The sequence below is a fragment of the Dermacentor albipictus genome, unplaced genomic scaffold (assembly GCF_038994185.2).
Source record: "Dermacentor albipictus isolate Rhodes 1998 colony unplaced genomic scaffold, USDA_Dalb.pri_finalv2 scaffold_18, whole genome shotgun sequence".
Taxonomy (NCBI): Eukaryota; Metazoa; Arthropoda; class Arachnida; order Ixodida; family Ixodidae; genus Dermacentor; species Dermacentor albipictus.
The window spans coordinates 7,123,967-7,150,837 of record NW_027225572.1 but is presented as its reverse complement, the minus strand read 5'-3'; the positions used below and the strand labels follow the sequence as shown (position 1 = coordinate 7,150,837).

At 46.8% G+C, this 26,871-nt stretch overlaps 1 protein-coding gene across 16 annotated transcripts in view; it reads right to left on the bottom strand.

The window, feature by feature from the left end:
* LOC135908735 (uncharacterized) overlaps positions 1-26,871 on the bottom strand; it is a 1,076,237-nt gene that overhangs the window by 160,310 nt on the left and 889,056 nt on the right. For 14 of the 16 annotated variants that reach the window (XM_070529152.1, XM_070529146.1, XM_070529149.1 and 11 more), the window contains one exon: positions 9,735-9,812. The exons of the other annotated variants lie outside the window; for them this stretch is intronic. In XM_070529152.1, the coding sequence (XP_070385253.1) occupies positions 9,735-9,812 (78 nt within the window). The remainder of the gene's footprint in view (positions 1-9,734; positions 9,813-26,871) is intronic. 16 annotated transcript variants of the gene reach the window in all.

Here is a 26,871-nt window from a genome sequence, read left to right as displayed (position 1 = left end):
TCACTACAGAGTGTTTCTAAACTTCAACAAACGCCATCAAATTGGGAGCAGTGGTTATTAACAAAATGAATTTCTGCATACCCTTGTTTTTGTCAGCAGCCCATTTATCTATATATAAACAAAGATAAAGGTTAACCATACCCTTAGGGTCCATGGTCTTCATTGATGCCGCCACTCTTCCCACAAAGCACACCTGTTCGTGGTCTTATAGTGAGTAAGCTCGGCGTTCCAGAAAAGCAGACGCATTGCGACTCCATCAATCAAAACACCATTAAACTTGACTCGCGATATTGCCCACGCTGAACTTGCGGCACCAAAACAACTACATGAGATAAAACAGGAAAGCGGCTATCTTGACGACACTTGCAGCCACGTCACACGTTGCCCCACCCGCATTGCGCTCATCGTTGCGACTCGGTGATGATGCGACAGACTTGGTGGAAGCCAGACGTGGAGAGCCTTGACCAGTGCAGTGGTCGCGCCACACTGTACAGCGTTTATACAGAGCTGTGCTGAACGATGCATGTAGAAGCTTAGTTGTGTAGGTGGTATATGACCGGGCTCAAGGCTGCCACCATATTTATTTATTTATTTGTACTTAGTCCAGCCCAATCGGGCTATTGCAGGAGTGGGTGTGAAAGGCAAAGAAATGAAAATAGTAAACAATACAGGCCCAATCCGAACAATAGAAACAAACACAAACCAAAACTATTCAATGGCCGCCAAGAATACGTTTAAAGGAAGAGAACGAGTAGCACCAGGCAAAGAATTCCAGTACTCGATTGCACGGGGAAATAAACTGTATTTAAATGTGACCGTACGGGCGAAATAAGGTGAGATGTATAGGTGATGGTGACTTCTAGTATTAGATGGTTTCGCAGGAGTTAGGTAGTAATCCAAAGATATACGGCAAGAAGAGTTAATAACGCAATACAAAAACTTCAGTGATTCCGTGCGTCGGCGATCTGAGAGTGGTTCTAAGCCTGGGGATGAAAGCGCGGTATACGGCGAAAAATCCCTATCGTACCTACGACATATGAAGCGGTTCTCTTTCTTTTGGATGGCCTCAATTTCATTAATGTGGCACTGTTTGTGTGGATTCCAGACGGGAGAAGCACAATCGAGTATAGGCCGGATTAGTGATTTATACATGAGTAGTTTAGTATCTCTTGGGACTGTGGTGAATGTGCGGCGCAGATAGCCTAACTTTTTCAGGGCTTTTGAGGTTAGTAAATCTATGTGCTTCGACCAAGACATACTGGGCGTGAAAACAAGACCAAGGTATTTATATTCACTGACGCTCTGAATTGGAGTATTATTAACTTTTAAGTAAAAGCGGAAGGGGTCGTTTTGTTAGTGAAAGTCATAACAATGATTTTACGGACGTTGTCATTTGCCAGGTATCGCACCAAGAGCTAAAATTAGAAAATTATTTTTGAAGCTGTAAATGGTCATCAAAGGAGGAAATTTTATGATACAATACACAGTCATCAGCATACAAACGTATATTTGAGGTTATGTGAAGAGGCTAATCGTTTATGAAGATCAAGAAAAGCAACGGACCCAGCACGGAACCTTGTGGTACTCCTGAAGGCACTTCTGTCACCCTGGAATTAGCTCTGTTGAAGGACACAAATTGAGATCAATCGGAAAGAAAACTAGAAATCCAGCTGAGAATGTGGGGATTATTAGGGATGGCGTCAAGTTTTTACATTAATTTCGTATGAATCACTGCATCAAATGCTTTTGAAAAGTCAATGAAGATTGCGTCAATTTGGTTGCCCGTGTCGAGGTTAATACAAATGTCATGTGTAAATTCACTTAGCTGTGTTAATGTTCTGAATCCACGTACGAATCCGTGCTGGAAATTAGTTAGTAATTTATATGACTCAAGGTATTCCATAATGCGTTTGTAAATGATATGCTCTAACATTTTACAAGAATGAGAGGTTATAGAAATTGGTCGATAATTAGATAAGACGTGTTTGTCACCGGCCTTGAATAAAGGAAGAACTTGAGCCATTATCCAGGATGAGGGTACTGTAGAGGATGCCAGCGACTTGCGAAATATGACGGTGAGGTAGCGACATGTCCATAATGAGTACCGCACCAAAAACAAGTTCGAAATGCCATCTGGCCCAGCAGCCTTCTTAATATCGAGTTTCAATATTAAGTTCAACACACCTTCTTCGGTAATGTTAATGTCATTGATGGGTACATCACTACGAGCAATGATGTCTGGTTGGATGACGTTGTTGTCGCGAGTGAAAACGGACTTGAAATATTCGATAAATGCGTTTGAAATATGAAATGGATCATTGGTAGAATCAATGTTAATCACCATAGAAGTAGCCGTTGAGTCGCGTGGCAAAACAGATGACCAAAATTTACGCGGGTTGGTTTTTAGTAGGCCCTGCAGCTGCACACCGAAGAAGAAATCCTTAGCGCAATTTTTTTCAGCCTAAGCTCCTCTTTTGCTTTAATGAAAGTCGTCATGGCTATCTGATTGGTAAAGTGCCTCTTACACTTTAGTCTATTTACACGACGTGTCAGATGTAGTATATCTCACGTCATCCAGGGAATTTTCACGCTTTTCTTCTTTGTTTTGAAAGGAATAAAACGCTCAATACTTTTTTTAATCAAGCATTCGAAATAAGTTACCAATGCGTTAACATCACGAGTAGTACTCAGTGCAGCAAATTCTTCAAAACTATCCGACAGAGCGTCTATTATTGAAACATCATCAGCGCGATTAAAATCTGGAAATGTAGAGAAAACAAAATTTTGCTTAGTGACCGAGAAATTTAGAGAGACAAGAACGGCCTGGTGATCAGAAATTCCCTCGATGACATCACTTCTGTAACCCTTTGCAACTATGTTAGAACTAACGAAAACCTTTGTATGCCTGGTGAAGCACTCGGAGAGCGTACGGCGAAGTATTCATTTACCAGAACAACTTACCAGGAACGTGTATCACACAACGCACATTTTTGCGTTTAATTATTCCAGAGCCAGACGGCCAAATTTTCACTGTCACTTCAACAGCGTGCAGCTAGACCAGAACGGAAATGTCATTTGATATAGGTGACACTCTCGACTGCCAAATGAGGCAGTGGATTACATAATTCTTCTTTTAGTGATGATGTGTGGTGTTTTGTGGCGCAAGGGCCAGGTTTGGCCAAAGAGCGCCATGACAAATGGTTGTGGTAACGATGTATTATGGAAGATGTGACTTGGCTGTAAAGTGGCCTAAAAATAGTCGCTGTAAAGTGCGTAAAATCTACGTGCGATGACTTTTGGCGATGACTAATGACGAAGACTGTGAAGATTAAAATCCATCGTAAAAGAATGATGCATTCTTTAAAATATGCGAGATGTTAAATTGCTTACAGCACTACTGCCTCGCCAGAGCCCTTGAACAACAAGGGCCTAAAGGCATGTGCTATTCAAAATAATTATCGCAGCGGCATCCTCTGGAGAGAGGAAGCGCAACGAACGTGTGGGGCTAATAACATGCAACACAACATCTTTCAAAAAACCTAGGACGGCGTTGGTGTCAAAGAGTGGTTCTGGACCAAGTAACATAACTGGATGAAGGGGGGTGTGGTGGCGGTATGCTAAGAGAAAATGTTTTTTTCTTTCGGATTCGGCTTCCCGACACTCCAGTAGGACGTGGAGGACGGTCAGCCTCTCCCCGACTCTACCACAGGTTGGACGCTTGTTTCCCGTGAGTAAAAAGTTATGTGTGCCAAAAGTGTGTCCTATTCTTAGACGGCAGAATAGGACATCTGTCGGGCGGGATTTCGTTACAGGAGGCCAGAAACCTAATTGTGGCTTTATTACATGCAGTTTATTATTTATTTCTTCGTCCCACATGCTTTGCCAGTGGCTCCGTAGTTTCCTTCTTAAGAAAGGCTTCAGGTTTGTGACAGGTACCGAAGCAGTAGGATTAACTGCATGCAATGAGATTGATGTGGCCATCTGGTCGGCTAGAACGTTTCCCTCGATGCCCCTTTGTCCAGGCACCCAGCATATGATCACATGTTGGTTAGATATATATGCTTTGCACAGTGCGGAGTAGAGCTCATTAAATACTGGATTTTTTGATTACAGAAAGACATCAAGGCCTTCACAACACTGAGGGAGTCCGTATATATAACTGATTTCTAGAGTTGTGATTTATTTATATGCTTTACGGCTGACAGCAGTGCGTAGGCCTCAGCCGTAAAGATACTAGTTTCCGGGTGCAGTACGTCGGTTTCCGAGAAGGATGGACCGACGGCTGCATAGGACACCCCGTCATGTGACTTTGATGCGTCTGTGTAGAACTCCGTGCAGGAGTATTTGTGCTGGAGCTCCCGGAAATGCATCTTGATTTCAATCTCTGGAGCATGCTTTGTGACTTCCACGAAAGATATATCACATTGTATGAGCTGCCACTCCCAAGGAGGTAGCAGCTTGGCTGGATGCATTAGGCGAAGCTCGAGGAGTGGGATGTGCATTTCTTCGCTAAGCTCCCTCACACGCAGCGAGAAAGGCTGTCTTACGGACGGACGATTGCGAAAAAGTGTAGCACATGTCATGTCATTAATGGTATTAAAACAGGGATGGTAGGGGTTTGAGTGGACTTTCAGAAAATATGTATGGCTGATGTATGTTCTCTGCAGATGAAGTGACCACTCCTTTGATTCTACATATAAACTTTGTATGGGACTCGTTCTGAAAGCGCCAGTGGCCAGTCGGATTCCTAGATGGTGGACTGGGTCTAGCATCCTTAATGCGCTCGGGGCGGCAGAGTGATAAATCACGGCGCCATAGTCTAGTCGTGATCGAATGAGGCTTCTATAGAGATTCATTAAGCACTTCCTGTCACTACCTCACGTAGTCTGGGGTGGACGTTTGATTATGTTCATTGTTTTTAGACACTTTTCTTTAAGATGTTTAATGTGGGGAACGAAAGTGAGTCTGTAGTCAAGTATGACACCTAGAAATTTGTGTTCTTTGTTTACATGTATCTTTTGTCCACACATTTCTAAGCAGGGATCCGGAACCAGGCCTCTCTTCCTTGTAAACAAAACACAAGAACTCTTATGAGGATTAATTTTGAGTCCATTTTTCTCTGCCCACCCTGACACCTTGTTCAAACCACGCTGCACCTGTCTCTCGCACGCTGCGACGTTACAGGATTTGAAACCAATTCGAATGTCGTCCACATAGACGGAATACAATATAGCCGGTGGTAAGGATGCACGAAGTGTTGTCATCTTAACAATAAAGAGTGTGCAACTGAGCACGCCACCGTGGGGTACACCAGTTTCTTGTGCAAAAGGACGTGACAGGACATTGCCAACTTTTACCCAGAAAGTGCGATTGGACAGGTAGCTTTTTATTAAGTTTAGCATACTACCATGAATGCCCATTTCCGATAAATCTCGCAAGATCCCGTATCGCCACGTTGTGTCGTACGCTTTTTCCACATCGAGAAACATCGATAAGAAGACCTGTTTATGTATAAAGGCGTCCAGGATATTTCCTTCAATACGTACAAGATGGTCAGTTGTGGAGCGCCCTTCTCGGAAGCCACACTGATAGGGATCAAGCATTTTGTTCTGTTCAAGGAAATGGATGAGTCGCCGATTTATCATTTTTTCAAATACCTTGCACATGCAACTTGTGAGGGCTATCGGGCGGTAGCTTGCCACTGGGGAAGGATGTTTGCCTTGTTTTAAAACAGGGACCACAATGGCTTCTTTCCATGCGGTCGGGAGGTAGCCTGCGTCCCAGATAGTGTTAAAAAGTGTAAGTAGTGTAAGTTGCGTGTCATTGTGTAAGTTTTTGAGCATTTCATACATGATTCTATCAGATCCTGGTGCGGAACTCTTGCATGCGCTCAAGGCCGCTTTCAACTCCGCAGCACTAAAATGGCAATTATACGGTTCATTCCGTCGGCATTTATTGATGAGCGGCTTGCATTCTTGTATTTGTTTATATTTCAGGAATGATTGCGAATAATGATTTGAGCTTGATACACTCTCAGAGTGCTCCCCAAGTGAGTCTGCTTGTTCAAGCAGGGTATCGCCTTGTGTGTTTACCAGGGGGAGTGAATAAGTTTGTCGTCCTTTTATCCTGTTAACCCTGTTCCAGACTTTCGATTCCTCTGTATAAGAGGTGATGCCCGATAAAAAGTATTGCCAGCTTTCTCTTCTGGCCTGTCGGCGGGTTCACCTGCCTTGTGATTTTACTTTTTTAAAGTTAATAAGATTCTCCGCAGTGGGGGAGGTGCGTAGCAACCCCCACGCTTTGTTCTGATTTTTACGTGCGATCCTACAATCGTCGTTCCACCACGGGACACGCCGCTTGCACGACAGGCCATTTATTTGTGATATACATTTAGATGCGGCATCTATTAGGAAGGCTGTAAAATATTCGACACCAGCGTCAATTTCTAGCGAGGACAAGTCATCCCACGAAATACAAGATAGAGTTCGGAATTTTTCCCACTCGGCAGTGTCAATTTTCCACCTAGGAGCCTGTGGTGGATATTCCTTTTCTTCAGGTGTTCTAAGCAGTATTGGGAAGTGGTCGCTTCCGTAAGGATTGTTGTTAACTTGCCATTCGAGTTCAGTCAGTATTGACGGGGAAACTAGGCTAAGATCAATGGAAGAAAAGGTTGTTTGCGAGACAGTAATAAGTGGGTTCCTTCTTATTCAGCAGACTCGCACCGGACGAAAAAAGGAATTGTTCAACGAGACGACCTCGCGCATCGATACGAGAGTCTCCCCACAAGCTGCTGTGTGCATTGAAATCACACAGAACAACATAAGGTTCTGGCAATTGATCTATAAAGGATTGGAATTCATGTTTCGTTAATTTGTGATGTGGGGGGATGTAAAGAGAGCTAATAGTGATAAGTTTGTATAGAAGAACAGCTCGAACCGCCACTGCTTTAAGAGGCGTTTGAAGCTGTAAAGGTTGACACGCAGTGCTTTTATGGATGACAATGGCAACGCCACCCGATGATGCGACACCATCATCGCGATCTTTGCGAAAAGTTATATGCTGTCGGAGAAAGTTGGTGTGTTTTGATTTTAGGTGTGTTTCCTGTAAACACAGCACTTTTGGATTGTGTTGGTAGATGAGTTCTTGGACATCATCAAGGTTTCTGAGAAGACCTCTGACATTCCATTGTATGATTTGTGTATCCATATTTAAAGTGAATTTTTGCTGTGTTTACGGAAACGGAAGTGATGCCTTAGATTACAGAGCTCTTGCGAGGCCCTTTAACCGGGGTTCTGCCTTTTTTGGACCGTTCGAGGGAGCCTCGCCGCTCCTTGGGCACTTGGAGCGCCGTGGGCATAGGTGTTATGTTCATTGCCTCTTGTGAGGCGCCGGACACGCGCTCTTGAGAGCGAGAAGTTTTTCGAGAGAGTCTCACCTCGGAAGGCGAGACCCCTGCGCCCACCAGCCCGGAGGTGGATGAGGCTCCCTGAGGGATTTAGCTGCGCCGGCTGTTGCCAGCGCTGGAAGGGACCTGGGAGGTTGAGGCAGCCTCGGCTGCGCCCACCTTCGGGGTCGATGATCCTTTCTCCTCGGTTGACGGAGCAGCGCTAGCTGCAACTGCCACGGGGGCAGATGGCGTGACTGCCGACTCACTGTTTGTGAGTCGGATAGCCGCTGGAGGCCGTTGTGGCGCTGCCCCCTGACGCGCCACTTCGGCAAAGCTTTTCTTTGGCAGGTATGCTACCCGCCTTCGTGCCTCTTTGAACGATATGTTCTCTTTTACTTTTATGGTTACAATTTCTTTTCCTTCTTCCAGGAGGGGCACGACCGCGAGTACGCGGCGTGATCCCCGTCACAGTTTACACAGTGGAGAGAGTTATCACAAGCTTCAGTGGCGTGTTCAAGGGCACTGCATTTTGCACATGTTTGGCTGCCCCGGCAGCTCTGCGAACTTGGCCGAAACGCTGGCATTTGAAGCATCTTAGGGGATTTGGCACACATGGTCTGACGCGGAGCTTGATGTACCCGGCCTCTACAGACTCGGGCAGAATACTTGAACCGAATGTGAATATCAGGTGCTTCGTTTGAATTTCTTTACCATCCCTTCTCATTTCAATTCTTCGGACATTGACAACATTCTGGTCATTGAAGCCCTCCAGGAGCTCAGCCTCTGTCAGCTGAAGCAGATCGTCATCCGAGACCACGCCGCGGGTGGTGTTCAGAGTGCGGTGTGGAGTTACTGTCAATGGAATATCCCCAAATGATACTAGACTGGGCAACTTTTCGTATTGTTTCGGATCATGGAGCTCTAACAGGAGATCACCACTTGCCAGCCTTGATACCTTGTAGCCTGGGCCAAGGACATCAGTTAAGGACTTGGAAACAGGAAAAGGGGAAATGTTTCGTACTTGTTTATCGGATTTTTCTGAATGGATCACATGGTAACATGGAAAGTTTGGTCTTTGACGTCCAAGGAACTGGAAAACTTCGTCGGTGCGCCCTCTTTTGTGAGGGCGATCAGGAAGTGGAGGGAAAGAGGTTGTCATAAAGGGATTGAATTTTCGGCAGTAACGCCAGCCACCCACCATGGAGTCCTACAAGGGGACGCTACAGGGACTGTAAGAACAGGTCCTGCAAACGCCAGCTGTACGTTATCAATATAACCAAATATGAGATAACCTAGGTTGGTTATTCACACAAGGTGCACCCTTGCTGCCTGGAAAATTAGAAGTGAGCGGAAGCTAGGAGAAGACAGGAAAGATGGAAAGTGAGAGAAAGACGAAGCCTGGAGGGAGAGCGAGACAGGAAAAGGCAACTACCGATTTCACCCGGGTGGGTCAGCGCGGGGTGCCGTCTACGTGAAGCAGAGGCCAAAGAGGTGTGTTGCCTCCGCCGGGGGGCCTTAAAGGTCCGAACGGGGACTTCTTCTTTTAGTAAAGTTTTCAAAATAACATTAGCATTAAGACCAGGCGACATTGCATACAATATAAAGGTGACACGCTGCGCATTGGGAAATACTGATAGCAGTGAAGCAAGCACTTAAATGACATGGATGTGATTGGTAGAGATCAACAAGTTGTTATCATAAGTAGGGATGGTGTTTGGAATGCCTTATATCACAAGGCAATTGCTTTTATATTTAGCGCCCACCATCCCCTGAGTAATATTTATATCTGAAGCAGCGTCGGCGACGCTTCACAGTTTGACACGGCTCATCAGTTCGATGTTAGCACTCGTAGCCAACCACCCGCCCACCGCGCGAGTGCAACCTACAGCATCACTAAACGTTAGCGAGTGGCATCCTGCAAATGACACTAACGGCGCAAGAGCAATGGCTTAAAATGAAACCAAATTTGACCGTCTCAGAGGCGTATAGCAGGTTGCCAGACATATTATTCAAAAATTTTGAGGTGATGAGTGCGCCCTCTCTGCTTGCGCTCATCTCGAGTGTTCATAGAAACCAGTATGGCACCTTGAAGCTCGACAAAGTTCAAGGGATGAATTTCCTGACAAAGTGGCCACATCAGATGACAGAGAAATCCTTACGCGCTCGTGTAACACAGCTCTGGGGACGTAATAAACAACTGCAGGAGGTCAATATCAACGTGGCTTTAGAGCCATGCTGCTGCTGCGAGATGTTAACTGAGCGTTCGGATATGGTGAAGGCGCACAGTCGGCCGATAGAGTATATCAAGCGTATCTAGGCACTCAAAGAAACCAATAAAACATTTCACCTGCTCATTAAATCGTCTCCTTTTCTTAGCGTTGAAGAGCCAGGAGGGTAGGTATCGGCGCAGCCTCATGGAGTCTACCTGCGCAGTAGGATGACGGTTCAGGTCATGTGTCATGAGTCTTGCTGCAAAACTAAGAAGTGGGATGTCATCACATATTTTTTTTACAGCCCAGATCTAAAACAAAAAAACAGCGGCTAATACTTCGTCATGTCGTCTCAGCGGCTGTAATTGTTTCACGTTTTGTAGTGCACCAACAAGGGTAATTCAGCCCATATTACAAAAGTCACTTGCCTAATTTGCAGTTTTGTTGCAACGTGACATATCGTTTATCGAGATCATCAAACACGCCTAACAGGCGCTTAATCATTTGTACTCTTTAGAAATTCAGTTAAATTTTTCTCGTCCTGAATTTTACATGGATGCGTCAAACTCACGTGTTGGCGTATCTTACATATGTGTCTTCAACTCTTTTTCTGAATACGCTTGAATAAATAGCCGAAGCGCAACGCACCTCTCAACTGGAGCGGCTGTCCATGATCAAAGCAGGGAGGGAGATACTGGACGATGTGGGAATATGATGCCCGAACGAGGCGGAGATCCCCGAAGAGGTCCCACGCCAGACGAAAATCGGCCCCACACCGAAGAACATGAATCCCGAGTTCAACAAGGGAAGGAGAGCGGCGAGGGCCAAAGCTCTCATGGACCAGCATTCCAACGACGAACACCTGCTCGACGTGGACGCGGCCGAATACCAACGGAATGCGTTCGCAGCGGTCGTCATAGAGGCGTCAACCGGCGCCACGAGAACAGCAGCGAGCGTAAGAAGCGCCGGAGCGGAACAAGCGGAGGAAGTAGCGATCGCACTGGCCGTTACCGACGCAGACTGCCACATGGTGCTGAATAGACAGTTTTAGTATAGCGTACGCTATTCCATTGCAGACGCTAAAAAATAGCGGGTCGTCACTGCGCATGCGCTGAACGCTAAACGAAATAGCGGGTATAGCGGGCGTACGCAACGCAAACGAGTTAGCGTTAGCGTTTTTGCGGGGTTTGCGGAGCTTGCGGGAAACATGGCGGCGGTCCCGGCTGCCCGCTTCGAATTGAATTTGGCGTTGCTTTTGTAAAATGCACTTCGTTCGTAGCAAATGACTGTGTAAACGGCTTTCGCTTAGTCTCAGGCCGCTTCGACGACAGAGTATTATGGATAACCTCGTGGTGTTTTCGAGATCGCTTCTCGTTTCGAACGAGTCGAAGCCTAACGAAACAAACATTTGAGATGTCAGCGCCACCTGTCGCTAAAGGCGCAAAATAGCCGCAACGACGGCATATGGCCTCTGAGGTCCGAAGATATCGCCGGTCAACTAAAACTGTAGAAAACGTGCGCTGCTTAGCGTACGCTATATTATAGCGTATAGCGTACGCTATAGTTGCGGACGCTAAACTAAAACTGTCTAATGACTCGAGACAGGCGGTGCGAAACTTCGCCAAAGGCCAAGTCTGCAGGGAGGCCGAGCGCGTCCTGCGAGTGGCCAAACTACAAGACAGAAAAGTAAGAATGAAGCGGTTCTCGGCGCACGCGGGTGACGCGTCGGAACGCAATGACAACCACAATGAGACGGCACATGCAGCGGCGCGAGTGCTATCCAACCGCGCCCCGGCGACAGACCATCCGACGTGGTTCGGAACCAAGGACCGCATGATGGATTACAATGAAATCACGAAGGCCTACCGCCTGCCTCGCAGGACTCTCCCACCCCCGCACCCGAGGCTGAGTCGAGCGGAGGCGGTACTACTCGACAACTCCAGACCGGATCGCTACCTAGCCCGAGACTGATGCTTCTCATGTACCCCGAGACATATCCGACCGATAAGTGCAGATTCTGCCGGAGGGAGACGGCAGATTACACGCACATCTTGTGGGATCGCGTTAAAAATCCACAAGAAGCAAAACCAAGAACGCTCCCACCGCTGCTCGAGGCAGCCGCGACGAGCTACGACCGAGACAAGCAGCTCTAGGCCATCCAGAATGTCCTCAGGGCGCTCGAAAGGCAGGGACCCAGCTAGCCGGCAACGGTGAGCGGAGACCCGCACCGAGTAACGGCGACTTCGTAGATGACGTAGGCCCTCGTCTGGGTGCGCGAGAGTACAACTGCAGGCAAAAATAAAGTTGGCTCCAATGCTATCCAATCTCTGAATCAGGCGCTCTGCTCCCTGAGACAAGTATCCTTACAGCAGAAACTAATGCAGTGCTGTCTGCTGTAAAACACGTCAAACGATAAAAACCACAAAAGGCAATAATATTTAGGAACTCGTCACAAATATCCAGATCATTTGCTGATGGTGATGATGATAATTTATTGGCACCCACTTTTAAACCGGGCGGTGAGGAATAGTCGCGTATACTTGATGTGGTTTTTTTCTGGTATGGTATACACGTTGTTTCTTCTAGCATTTTTTACACATGTCCTTTATTATTTTTCTCTTCCTCGAACTTATCTATCTACCTTGCACCGCTACCTATGGCTGCAACGGGTGGGGTCGTATCAATTTCTTACTTGTTTTTTTTTTCACAATTACTTTAAAGGTCTCTTGATTGTCTCGACTGCTGACCGCTTCATGCTTCCCTTCACTTTAAATTGAAGCTCTTCGGTAAGATGCGCGTTACCTGCGGTTCTCACTGAGTGAATACCTTCGCATTCCTCTAGGATATACAGAGTGATCTCTAGACTTTTGCTGCTCAAGACGCATACCTCATCATTATTCGAATTGTTGCTCCGGCATTTCATTCTCCCTAGGCAAGCAGCTCAACCCACAAGCAGGAGGGCACTGCCTTTTGTGTTATCATACAGATCATATATTTTTAAGTATTTCTTCTTATGTAAATTTCCATCACCTTATTTGTTTCCATTCATTGCATCATATTCGCTGTCTGTGATTCTCTCACCTTTTTTTATTACTCCCGCTTGTCCACTTACACTTACCATTAGCCTGTACATGGTTGCCAACATTCTTGACCTCTTGATTCATTCTGTGTCCACGCTTTTCAGGTAAAGATATTTGTGCGCTTTAAGATGCCCATTTATTTTCTCCACTCTCCCTGAGTCATTTTTCAGAAGCAGTTTTGTTCTACGCTTATGACTTCAAAAGAGGCCAAATGCATGTCACCCTGCAGTGCATCATTGGTGGTTTTACGGTGTGCTTCCAAAGCCAGTGGCCTGCCGCACTTTAGTCATATTCGAACCCCGACAAGGTAATCTATTTTAAGCATACAATGTCATTTGCGAACGTTTGCGCTGGCACCATGAGTCCTGTACAGATTCCGTGCACCACATCATCATAATTCTGGAACGAAAGTTCTCCATGTTTAATTCTTGCTGAATTTCACTTCTTTGTATTTAGATTATCTTGGTTGGTGCTTGAGTAGATCTTTTCTTCCTTTATACACCAAGGCATTTATGTTGTTTTACTGTGGGTATGGCTATCAGTTGAATCATTATCACGTAATTAGTCGTCTCTTCAATAAACATCGTGATTCGCCTTTCCTCTGTGCTAAACATAAGGTCGGATTTGTCATTACGTTGCCACACATATACGCAAGTGTCTGTAAATATTTTGACTTGTGCGCAACCGATGGTTATATGGTCATGTGTCGGAAGCAACAGTTCACTGCAAGCCCTCATGACACCCTCCACTATGCCCTACCTTGGTCGGACCAGCCGGATCATGAAGCTTTGTGGCAATACTGAACAAGTTTCCAGAGCTTATTCGCCAAGGTAAGGCGAACACTATGGCTCGGTATAACGTGCTTCATCATATGGCAGGGGTCGCGTGAACTGCACCGGCGGGTGACTCACAGCTTCGTATTCCCTTCTACTGTAGGGTTTTGTTCGTGTGCTTCGCCATTGACCCGGTACAGTCAACCACGCTGAATGAACATTATCGGACCGACTTTCCGCACAAGGACCGTCGATTGGCTGCGCGCTAGCCCCTCACCGCTTCCACTGGACAGCCAGGTGAGGTCATCGACATACAGCTTCAAATTCAGCAGTCATGGCCGGCTTCCCTCATATGGCAGCGGTGGCGTGAACAGCCCGGGAGGGCGACTCACAGCTTCGTCTTCCCTTCTACTGCAGGTTGGTGCCTGTAACTTGCGGCTTCCGCAATACATATTGACCCTTGCACGCCACTGCTGCCACGAGGGAGTCAAATATGTCTGCTAGCTGTTTTTCATCATGTCCAAAATTAGCAAAAAGTTGAGTGTTGCGCTTGACGACCTGAAAAATGAAATCAAAAAATGACCTGAAGCTTTTTTCGAGAGTCTTTTGAACGTGATATTCGCAGTGAACTAAGGGAGATTAAGGCGAGCCTGTCTTTTTCAGACCTAAAATTTAATGAAATGACCGTGGACGTCAAGAAGGTGTTGGATGAAAGCAAATGCTTACGTGTAGAAAACGAAAGTTTAAAACAACAATGGAATCTATCAAATGTTCAACTTAACAAAGCAGACTTAAGGATCACGGAGTGCGAACAGTACTTGCGAAACCGCAACCTGGAAATAAAAGCAATTCCCATGAACCGCGAAGAAAAACCTCCTTGAGTTATTCGGCGAGAATTGGCATTAATCGGCGAAAAATTGGAAAGTCCATCCTACCCACTGATGTAGAAGTGTGTTACAGAGTGTCAGTTCCTGGCGGTTCAGTGAACATGAACGCTATTGTGCAATTAGCTCACCGCCAGAAACGCGATGCTGTCCTTGAGAAAGCCAGAAAGAAAAGGATCACATGTAATGACCTCGGTTTCACTGCGTCTAACCCCTATCTACATGAACGAGCACTTGTGCCCTGAACGGAAGCGTCGACTTGGGCAGACAATTAGTAAGAAATGGGAGGTCAACTGGAAATTCGTGTGGGTGCGCGGTGGCCAAATATTCGCACGCAAAGACGAAAAAAAGCAGGCCGATAAAAAGTGATCAGCAGTGTGGACCTCGTTAAAATGGATCCAGTATAACTTATTGTTCTGATGAATTGTCACGAACTTTTAGCTCCTTCGGTTCTCAAGAAGTTTGCAAATGAGAACGCACTAGGAAATTTCCATCTTAACTGTCGCTCAATTAGCAATGAGTTTGAAGATTTACAGTAACTTTTTGATTCTCTGGGTGTCTCCTTTGGTGTGCTAATGTTCAGTGAAACGTGGTGTAATGATGAATCTGAATATTTTGCTCTAGATGGGTATAAGCCCTTTTTCCTTAACACATCCGGTCGCAAAGGTGGGGGCATATCGATGCATGTTCATAATGCAATAACTGTTGATCAAAGCGAGCAATTTACGTAGGCAACGGAAGATCTTGAGCTAGTGACTCTAGAAAGCCATAGTAGCATTTTCAGTGTGGTGTATCGTCTCCCTAATGCAAGACTGGACACTTTTTTTGAAACACTAGAAGCTTTTTTTTGATTACACGTCTTCTAATTGAAGATTGCTTTATCTGTGGCGTGATGTGAACATAGATATAAAATGTATATCGAAGCCAGGAAAGGAACTTGACGCCTTTGGGTTTTGCAGCGTTATTGAAACCCCGACGCGCATAGCGTGCTCCACGGCAACCGTCGCCTGTGACATCTTTGATCGCCTCCCAATCTTTGCTTTCGTCAACAATGCTAGACCAGATAGCGCTTATAGACCGCATGACTACAAGTATCGCCGCATTGATCTGAACACCTTGAGCAACTTTCGGATAGCGATTTCCGCCACTGACTGGGAATACGTCCTATCAATAAATGACCCTGACACATCTTACGATGCTTTTCAATGAAAACTGAAAGCTATTTACGACACTTCTTTTCCTCTGAGGCACGCAAGAAAATGCAAAAATAGAGAACCATGGATAACGGCAGAACTAATTCGTCAAATTAAATTAAAGGAGAAGGTATTTACGCAGTTTAATAAATCTCAAGACCCTGCAAAAATTAGACGCATAAAGAAAATACCGTAATTAGTTAAACGAAAACGGAAGAGGGCGAAATAAGTATACTTTAGCAATCTTTTCGACCCCGCTTCGAGAGACGGTGCCCGAGACCAATGGGACCAACTAAATTTCTTGCTTAACTTCCGGTCACGCCGTCCTATTGCTTCAATTGAAAAAGAAGGCCAAGTTCTGTGCGGTAAGGAAGTTTTGAACCAGTTTAATAGGTTTTTAATAATATTACAAAATCAGTTTGTGTCGCACCAGATCTCCCTGTTGGTTATGCCTGTGCGGCACCAAGCGTTTACGACACCTTACTTATGTTTCCAACTACTGAATAAGAAATAATATTTGTGTTTTCCAACCTCCGGTCGAGTAAATCCGAGGATAAAGATGGTTTTCAAATCCAACCATTAAAATTTGTTATAGAGTTATTAGCCCTGACACTAGTATATATTCCCGACAACATAGTTGCGGAAACTGACCGCGAAAAATTCAAGCACTCACTGAACTCGCTTAACCCTTGTTAACCATTAATGTCACACTCACTGTTCTGTGGTATTTTTTCTACCTTTCTCTTGCACTATTATACGTTTGTTACAAACTAATATAGTTCCTTTATATTGTACTCATATGCAGCTTTATGTAGCTAATGTTTCCCTGGCTCTTAGGCTATGCACTTGGCTGCTGTTTTCTTTTGTTATTGTTGTTACTATATTGTATGTACTTGATTGTATGCCCCCTTACTCAATCCCCATGTAGGGGCCTTTTAAGATATTTTGCAAGTAAAATAAATAAATAACCTTGGTTTAAGTACCGGCGTCTTCCCAAAACAAATGCAAATCGCAAAGGTTGTTGCCATACTTAAAAGTGGGTCTGTTTCTGACTTTTCCAATTACAGACCAATATCGATTCTTCCAGTACTGCCTAAATCATTAGAAAAAATGGTTCATTGCCAGTTGACTAACTTTCTAAGTAAGCATTCTGTTCTTTCTGACTACCAGTTTGGATTTAGAAAACAGAGATCGACTGAGATGGTATTGAGGAAACAAAAAGAATTCCGCCTTTGAAGAAAAGTTTCTTCTTCTAGGGATAGACATAGACATCCACAGCATTTGATATAATTGACCACTTTCTATTATCTCAGAAACTCAGTCACTATGGCATTAGGGGCATCAGTCTTGCTTTAATACAGTCTTATCTAAAGTACTGTAAACAAATGGTGTGTTTAAATGAAACCTCATCAGATGTTCAGCCAATCTTATCTGGTGTACCACAGGGAAGCATTTTAGGGCCTTTGTTGTTTTTAGTGCATATAAATGAAATTTTTCATGCCCCCTTTCCGGTTCAACCCGTAGTAGTAAGTGGTGATATCGAACTACTATTAGGTAATGACAAGGTATGGTATCCAGTATAAAATCTCTTGGCCTTATAGTCTCCGAGACACTCAATTGGGGCCTACAAATTTAATATATTCGTGCTAAAATGAACAGGTTAAATGGTGTGTTATGTAAACATAGGTTCACCCTTCCCACACAGGTTAAACTCCCCATTTATAATTCATATATAGCGCCAGTGACTACTTATTGCCACACAGTTTGGGGTACGACACAACACAATAAACACCACCTTCCTATTGCACAAAAGCATGTGATAAAACTGATAGCTAATATACCGTGGAATGCTCACACCAGAGAATATTTCAGGCAGTTCAATATTTTAAGCATAACTACCTTGTATGTGTTCAAACTGCTTTCCATTTACAAAACAGCTGTAGCAACAAACAATATCTTTATGCTAACAATGTTTCAACTAGTACGTCATGAACCTATATATGTTTTACGTCACTCTATATCATGGACCCTACCGTTAAGCCGCACCAAATACCGCACGCAATCTTTATTGCACAATCTGCCTAGGTACCCAAATGTTCTCGAAGACAATCATTTTTCTCTTAGGTTGCTTTCTACACAACCTTTCATTGAATTGATAAACCTTTGGAGCCTTCGAATGAATAGCTCACCTGTATAACAATGCATTGTAGGGGACTTGAATAAATTCTAAGTATCTGTATCTTTTGTCTACGTTGGCGTTAGAATTCTGTAATGGGAATTGGCGAAGAAATTGTGAAATTGCGTTAATTGTGTAAAATAATGACAATGTAACAGATTACGCGTAAAATTTACAAATATGCAATAGATTACGAGCGTTGTGATTTTGAATTCTGTTTCTGTGTATACTTTGCAACCTGTCGCTTAGCCTATGTTTTTCACCACACTGCTGCTCTGTAGGGCGTGGTGGGCCTTCAAGCTACATTCGGCAGCTTTTTCTCTTCCGTCCTCTCTCATTTCTGTACTTTGTTTTGAGAGAAATAAAAAAAAATCTATCTAATCATAAAAGTACGACTGCTCCTTCTGTCCATGACAGACCGCGGTGCATGTTCCCTCAGAGGGTACGTTTGGATCGGCAAACATTGGATAAGATGCTCAAGTTTGGTACCATCCGGCCATCGTCAAGGCCTTGGGCGTCTCCGCTTCACATGGTGGCAAAAACGGCATCAGGTGACTGACGACAATGTGGAGATTACAGAGCCCTGAATCGAGCAACTGTACCAGTCCGCTACCCGTAGCTACACATTCATAATATTACAAAAAACTTGCACGATGCTACAATTTTCTCCAAGGTGGACCTCGTGAATGTATGCCAGCAGATACCAGTGCAAACAGAGGACGTCCTGAAAACCGCGATAGCAACCCCTTTCGGCATGTTTGAATTCCTTCGAATGAAGTTCCGACTTCACAAATCCGGACAGACGTTTCAGCGCTTTATGGACGGTATTCTACATGATCTAGATTTTTGGCACGTTGCCTGTGTGATCTTATCGCTAACGCCACTTCAGCTGAACACGAAGAGCATCTGCGAACCGTTTTAGGAAGTCTCGCTGCACATGGCGTCGTCTTCAATGGAGCAAAATGCCAGCTTAGTGAGTCCGAGCTGACCTTCCTGGGCGATACTATATCGAATGCTGAAATTCGCCCCCACCCGGATGCGGTAAAAGCTGTGCGCACATTGCCCAAACCTAACACTAAGCGGCAGCTCCACGAGTTCCTTGGACTGGTGAACTTCTATCGCCATTTTGTACCTCAGTGCGAGTTATCTTGCGCCCCCTACACAGGCTACTAGCAACTGCAGAGAGTACAGTGCGAACACTAACTTGGACGAACGAAGCATGCAACGCTTTCCATGAAGTCAAAGAAGCTTTGGCAAACGCTGCTTTGCTCACCTATCCGCAGCCAGGCATACCGCAGTGCATCATGGTCGATGCCTCATACACAACCAACGGCACAGTGCTACAGCAGCTGAGTACAAAAATCTAGCGCCCGACGTCTTTCTTCTCTAGAAAGCGGGTCACTTCAGTAGAGCGCTAAGCACTTTGGCTGAAAGCTGCTTGCCATCTATGTCGCTATCCGGCATTTTCGTCGCTATCTTGAAGGTGCAGATATCTCTGTGCTTGCCGACCACAAACCTCTCACCTGCGCCCAGCATCTCCGGACATCGGACAGAAAAGCGCACACCGCCCATGAGCTATGGCAGATGCATTACACATCCGAGTTCACTACACACATCTTGCATAATACCGGCCTCAACAGTGTGGTCGCAGACGCAGTGTCAAGCAGTCCTTAGCCTTTCCGAAGGAATTGATTTGACTCACCTGGTTTCAGCTCAGCAAGCATATCAAGAACTGACTCAGTTGCTGACAACAGTAACCACTCCGAAGTTGCAATGGCTACCTGTGCCCAGCTGAAAAGATCGAGTGGATTGCGACGTATCAACGGACAACCCTCGTACTTTCGTTCCCTCTCGCCATCGTCGTACCACATTCCAGTCGCTGCACAAGCTGGAACATCCGGGTGTTCGGGTCACACAAAAGCTAGTGTCGGCGAGGTACGTCTGGCCATGACTAAATCGAGCAGTGCAGCAGTGGACACGAGAATGCATCGCCTGCCAGCGCACCAAAGCCCAGCGCCAGACAGTGGCGCCAATGGCGTGGTTTCCAGCGCCAGACACGCGATTTCAGCATGGACACTTGAACATTGTCGGGCCGCTACCACTTTGCAATGGTCAGTCGTATTTACTCAGGGGCAAAGCAGAAGAGGGGGTCTAAAAATTAATCTGCAGAAAACTAAAGTAATGCTTAACAGTCTCGGTAGAGAACAGCAATTTACAATAGGCAGCGAGGCACTGGAAGTCGTAAGGGAATACATCTACTTAGGGCAGGTAGTGATGGCGGATCCGGATCATGAGAAGGAAATAATCAGAAGAATAAGAATGGGCTGGGGAGCACTTGTCAGGCATTCTCAGATCATGAACAGCAGGTTGCCATTATCCCTCAAGAGAAAAGTATATAATAGCTGCGTCTTACCAGTACTCACCTACGGGGCAGAAACCTGGAGGCTTACGAAAAGGGTTCTACTTAAATTGAGGACGACGGAACGAGCTATGGAAAGAAGAATGATAGGTGTAACGTTAAGGGATAAGAAAAGAGCAGATTGGGTGAGAGAACAAACGCGAGTTAATGACATCTTAGTTGAAATCAAGAAAAAGAAATGGGCATGGGCAGGACACGTAATGAGGAGGGAAGATAACCGATGGTCATTAAGGGTTACGGAGTGGATCCCAAGGGAGGGGAAGCGTAGGAGGGGGCGACAGAAAGTTAGGTGTGCGGATGAGATTAAGAAGTTTGCAGGCACGGCATGGCCACAATTAGTACATGACCGGGGTTGTTGGAGAAGTATGGGAGAGGCCTTTGCCCTGCAGTGGGCGTAACCAGGCTGATGATGATGATGATGATTTACTCACCTGCGTGGACAGATTTAGACACAGATTTGAAGCTGTGTCCATCGCGGACATCACTGCCGACAGAATCGCCCATGCTTGTCTGTACCACTGGGTGGCTCACTTTGGCATGCCACCCACAGGTGTGACTGACCGCGACAGGCAATTTTAATCTACTCTTTTGGACAACAAAACATGCCTGATCGACACCTCTCGTATCAGAACTATTGCATACAACTTTCAGAGTAACGGCATGGTGGAACGTTCCCACCGCCAGTTGAAAGCACCTCTCGTGAAGGGCACAGCTGGAGAGAAGCACTACCGCTCGCCCTTCTTGGTATTGGCACAACACTGGAAGCTGACATTGGCTACAGCGCCGTTGAGTTACTGTATGGAACCACACCACGACTGCCTGGCGAATTTTTCCCACGCTGCGGAGGTGAAAGACCTGTTTCTAGTGGCGACTATGACAGTCCATCGCAGGACATCGTGGACAAGCTTCCTGCCACGCCAACTCGTCAGCCGGCACCACGAGCCGTCTATATGCAATCAAAATTGTCATCTTGCTCCCAGGTGCTGGGCGGCATGACACGCGCAGTGCCTCTCCAACCACCGTGCGACGGGCCGTTCAAAGTGCTCCATCGCGCAAACAAGCAATTTACTGTGGACACTTATGGTCGACGCGAAGTTCTCTCTGCTCAGCGCGTGAAACCGGCTAATATGGAGAATTCTGCGTAGGGATGTGTCGCGGCTGTGGCGACTCTTGTCAGAGCGACGAAAGAACCCACTGCTACTTCTTCCCTAACAACAAGTGTGTGGCATACGCAGTGGTACTCAAAACACTGTGACCGTACTACTGAACCAGTAACGTTCGGGCAGCTCAATTGGCAGGCAGTGATGCAGTGAATGTCTTCCGCATGCCACTATAGGTTAGTGTGTGTTTGGAAGTCATCGTTCACAGCCTCATTGCTCTTTGCTCACACTAGCAACCTACAAGCATAAGCAGAATGTGCGAAATGTGCGTCCTAAGGGTTGGTCTGAAAGGACGTCCAAGATGCATCGCCCGAACTGGTCGCGATTCCTCTTGTTCATGCAGTTTCTAGCACTACACTGATCTCGTCCCGTGTATGATCTCGATGACCCATTTACCGATGCGGAAATCGGCAGCTTCCAATCGTGCTCATCACCCGAACACCCCGAATTCCGCCCCAACGTGCGTCACTATAATGGCCGAATTATCGGCGCAAACAGCACACGCTGATCTGCGCATCGCACGGCGCCACTGTCCCGCTCTCTACACGCGTCCTTTCTATCGCGTACCCGGAAGAGAGGAAGGAAGATAGCCGGCACGAGAGAGTATAAGAATCAGCCCTGAAATATGCTAGATTGCAGTTGGTCTAACAGCGCGTCGAAGATGCATCACCCTAACTGGTGGTGATTCCTCGTGTTCACGCAGTTTCTGGCAATGCTCTGCCCTCGTATCCTGCATAATCACAATGCTCAACTTACTGGCAGGGGAATCCGTAGCTCCCCAACGTGCTCATAGCCAGAACACCTAGCCATATATCCAAACGTGCGTCACTAAAATGGCGGCAGTCACGGCGCAAACTCTGCACACTCACCTACGTAGTAAATGGTGCCGCCTCTCCACTATCTACACCACTCCTTTCAACCATGCACTCAGATGACGAGAGGAAGGTAGTTAGCCAGAGCGAGAGAGTAAAAGCAGCATGCTCGAAACGGGCCTCCGCTTCTCTGGTATTACAACATGTAGAAGACGCTTCACCCGAAGTAGTCATGATTCGTCTTGTTCACGCAGTTTACATCAGTACAGAGGCCTCTTCCCCTGCATGGTCTCGATGGACAACATACCGACATGGGAATCCGTAGCTGTCCATCGTGCTCACCACGAGAACACGCGGCGGTCTCGTGCAACGTGCCTCACCAGAATGGCCAAATTCCCGGTGCCAGAGACTTTTCCCTCGTCCGCTGTGTGCCCTGAATAGCGAACATACCAACACGGAAATCAGTAGCTCCCTAACCTGTTCTTCACCAGAAAACCCAGCGCTATATCCGAACGTGCGCCACTACAATGGCGGCATTCATGGTGCAACCTGCACACCCTGATCTGCGCAGAGCACGCCGCAGTCTCCCCACTATCTACACCGGTTCTTTATACCATGCAACCTGATTTGCAGATGATCAAAGATCGCAGGTGGGATGGAGTATAAGAAGAATGCCTGAAATCTCTATCCTATCAGTCTGTGTGAAAGCACGTCCAAGATGCGTCGTCCTGACTGGTCACGATTCTTCATGTTGACATAGTTGATCACAGTAGTGTGGCCTCATCTCCTGCATGCTCTCGATGGCTAACATACTGATACGGAAATCTTTAGCTGGCTATCATACTAATCCTCTGAACTAAGAATGCCCACAATGTAGATCCTATCAGATCCGTCACCTCACTTGTGTTCACGTAGTTTGTGGCACTACCCTTGTCACGTCCGGTGCATGCTCTCAATGGCCAACTTACCAATACCGATATCCTTAGCAGACCGCCATGCTCATCCCCAGAACGTCCAGTGCTCTACCGGAACGTGCTCCATAAGAGTAGAGGAATTTCCGGCGCAAAGGGCAAACCATGATGTGCGCAGCGCATGCTGTCTCCTCCTTGCTATCTACACCCATCGTTTCTACTCCGCACCCAGCTGACGAGAGGAAGGATGACAGCCGGGGCGAGCGACTCAAGAAGCATGCCCGAAATGGGTATTCTTTCAGCTGGTCGGACAGCACCTCGAAGTTGAAGCGGCCTAACTGGTCACCATTGCTCGTGTTCACGCAGTTCCTGGCGCTTCTCTGGCATAGCCCCATGCATGATCTCGATCGTCAAAGTGCCGACACAAAAATTGTTAGCTGCCCATCATACTCATCCGACGAAGGACAAGCACCCTATGGGAACGCATTTCACCAGCATGGCGGAATTTCTGGTGCGAACTCCTCACCCTGATCCGCGCAGCCGACACAGCAGCCTTCGCTCAATCAACGCCCGTCTTTCGCACAGGCATCGTGATGCCGGGTAGAATGCAGACAGCCGGCTCGATAGAGTATAAAAAGCATGCAGTAAATGTGCGTTCGTTCGGCTGGTCTTCCAGCACGTTGAAGATGCGTCGTCCTAGTTAGTCACAATTCCATTTGTTCACGCAGTTTCTCGCACTATTCTGTCCTCGTCCCCTGCAGGCTGATAGTCTACGTACCCATAGAGAAATCGGTAGCTGCCGGTCGTGGTCATCCGAAGAACACCGAGCCCTCTACTGCAACGTGCCTGACCAGAATGGTAGAATTCACGGCGCTAACTGCACCCCCTGATTTGTGTTGCCCACGAAGCCGCCTCCCAGCTACCTAAACGTGTCCTTGAAGCTAGCCAACGCTATAGAGTATAAAAAATGGCCAGGCTTAGCTTGATTAAGCCAAGAATGCGTTGCATAATGCGTGAGTTGGGGCCCAGCTTTTTCTACGGCATTCGTGACGTCACGTCACGTGGTTGCGCTAAAGGTCAATGATGGCTGCCCGGCCGCGCCCAAGGGCTGAACTGAGTGATTGCAATATGCAACGCATAAAAATAGAAGCAACTTAATAACAAACATAGCAAACTTAAAAGAGAACAGACCCACATATGAGACGCGCAGCAATGAACAATGGCTCAAACCCTCAATGGTGGCTGCCCGGCCGCGCCCAAGGGCTGCACTGAGTGATTGCAATATGCAACGCATAAAAGAAGGCCCGAAATTTCCATTCTATCATTGGTCTGACAGCACATTGAAGATGCGTCTGCCTAACCTGTGACGATTCATCTTGCTCACGCAGTTTTTGACACTGCACTGGCCTAGTAGTCCGCTGCGTAATCTCGATGGCCAACTTACGGATACGGAAATCTGTACCTTCCCATCATGCTCATCCCAGAACACCCGGCTCTCTGCAAGAACATGCCTCACCAGAGTAGAAAAATTCCCGGCGCAAACTGCAAACCATGATGTGTGCAGCGCACGGTGTCTCCTCCTTGATATCTAAACCCGTCGTTTCTACTTAGCACCGAAATGACAAGGAGAACTAAGCCGGCGCGAGGGAGTATAGGAGGTATGCTCGAAAAGTTAATCCTTTCAGCAAGTCTGAATACGTCGAACATGCGTCGACCTAACAAGTCACGATTCGTCTTGCTAACGCAGTTACTGGCACTACTCTGGCCTCGTGAGCTGCGTGCTCTCAGTGGCTAACCCACGGATATGGAAATCTGTGCTACCCATCATGCTCATTCCTGGAGCACCCAGCTCTCTTTCAGAATATGCCTCACCAGAGTACAGGAATTCCCGGCGAAAACTTCAAACCATGATCTGCGCAGCGCACCCTGTCTCATCCTTGCTATCTTCGCCCATCGTTTCTATTCTGCACACAGATGACAAGGGGAAGGATGATAGCAGGCGCGACAGCATGTTAGAGGCATGCTCTAAATGTGGAGTGCTTAATCTGGTCTGACATTACATCGAAGATGTGTGGCACTAACCAGTCATGATTCATCGTGTTCACAGTGTTTGTGGCTCTACACTGGCACCGTCCTCTGCGTGCTCTCCATGGCCAACCTACAGCAATGGGAATATTTACCTGCCCATCAAGCTCATCTCCAAAACACCCATCTCTCTACCGAAACATGCCTCATCAGAGCAGAGGAATTGGCCGCGGCCACTGGAAACCGTTTTGTGCGCACTGGATGCTATCCCTTCCTTAATATCTACATCCGTTGCTTCTACACGACACGGAGATGATGAGGGGAACGAAGATAGCCGGCGCGATGGTGAGTAAGAGGCATGCTTGAAAGGTGCATCCTTTCACCTGGTCTGGCAGCAGGTCAAAGATGCGACGACCTAACCAGTCACGTTTCATCTTGTTCACGCTGTTTCTGGCAGTACACTCGCCTCGTCCGCTGCGTGCTCTCGATGGCCAACTTACCGATGCGGAAATCAGTACCTTCCCATCTTGCTGTTCCCGGAACAGCCAGCTCTGTGCCGGAAGGGGCCTCACCAGGGTATAAGAATTCCCGGTGAAAACTTCAAGCCATGATCTGCGCAGCGCACACTGTCACGTCGTTGCTATCTACACCCATCGTTTCTATTCTTAACCCAGATGACGAAGGCAACGAAGTTAGCCGGTGCGAGGGCATGTAAGAGGCATGCTCAAAACGTGCATGCTTTCACCTGGTCTGACATTACATCTATGAGCCGCCCTAACCAGTGACGATTCATCTTGTTCACGCAGTTTCTGTCACTACACTGGCATTGTCCGCTGCGTGCTCTCAATGGCCAATCTACAGCTACGGAAATGTGTACCTGCTCACCTTGCTCATCCCCAGAATATCCAACTCTTTACCGGATCATGCTTCAGCGTAGCAGATGAATTCTAAGCGGAAACGGCAAACCACGATCTACGCAGCGCACACTGTCTCCTCTTTGCTATCTACAGCAGTCATTTCCGCACCGCACCTAGATTACGAGGGTGACTCTGATACCCGGCTCGAGGGCGTGTAAGACGTATGTTCAAAACGTGTTTCTTTCATCTGATCTCACAATACATCGAAGATGTGTGGCCCTAGCCAGTCACGATTCATGTAGTTCTCGCTGCTTCTGGCACTATCCTGGCATCGTCCACTGCGTGCTCTCGATGGGAAACTTACCGAAACGCAAATCTGTATCAGCCCATCATGCTTATCCCCAGAACACCCAGCTCTCTACAGGAACATGCTTCACCAGAGTAGAGGGATTTCCCGCGCACACTGCAAACCATGATCAACGCAGCACACGCTGTCTCTTCCTTGCTATCTACAACCTTCGTCTCTACTCCGCACCCAGATGACGAGGGGAAGGAAGGCGGCGCGAGGACGTGAAAAACGCATGCTCGAAATGTGGATCCTTTCAAATGGTCTGACAGCACGTCTAAGACGCGTCACCCTATCCGGTCGCTATTTGTCCTCTTCACGCAGTTTGTGGTACTACTCTGGCCTTATTCGTGGTGTGCTCTCGATGGCCAACTTACCGATAAGGAAATCTGCACCTTCCCATCATGCTGTTTCCCAGAACACCCAGCTTTCTACCGGAACATGCCTCGCCAAAGTAGAGAAATTCCCAGCGCAAACTTCAAACCATGATTTGTACAACGCGCGCTTTCTCTTCCTTGCTATCTACACCCGTCGTTTCTATTCTTCATCCAGATCACGAGGGGAACGAAGGTAGCCGACGCGAGGGCATGTAAGAGGCATGCTCGAAATGTGCATCATTTCACCTGGTCTGACATTAC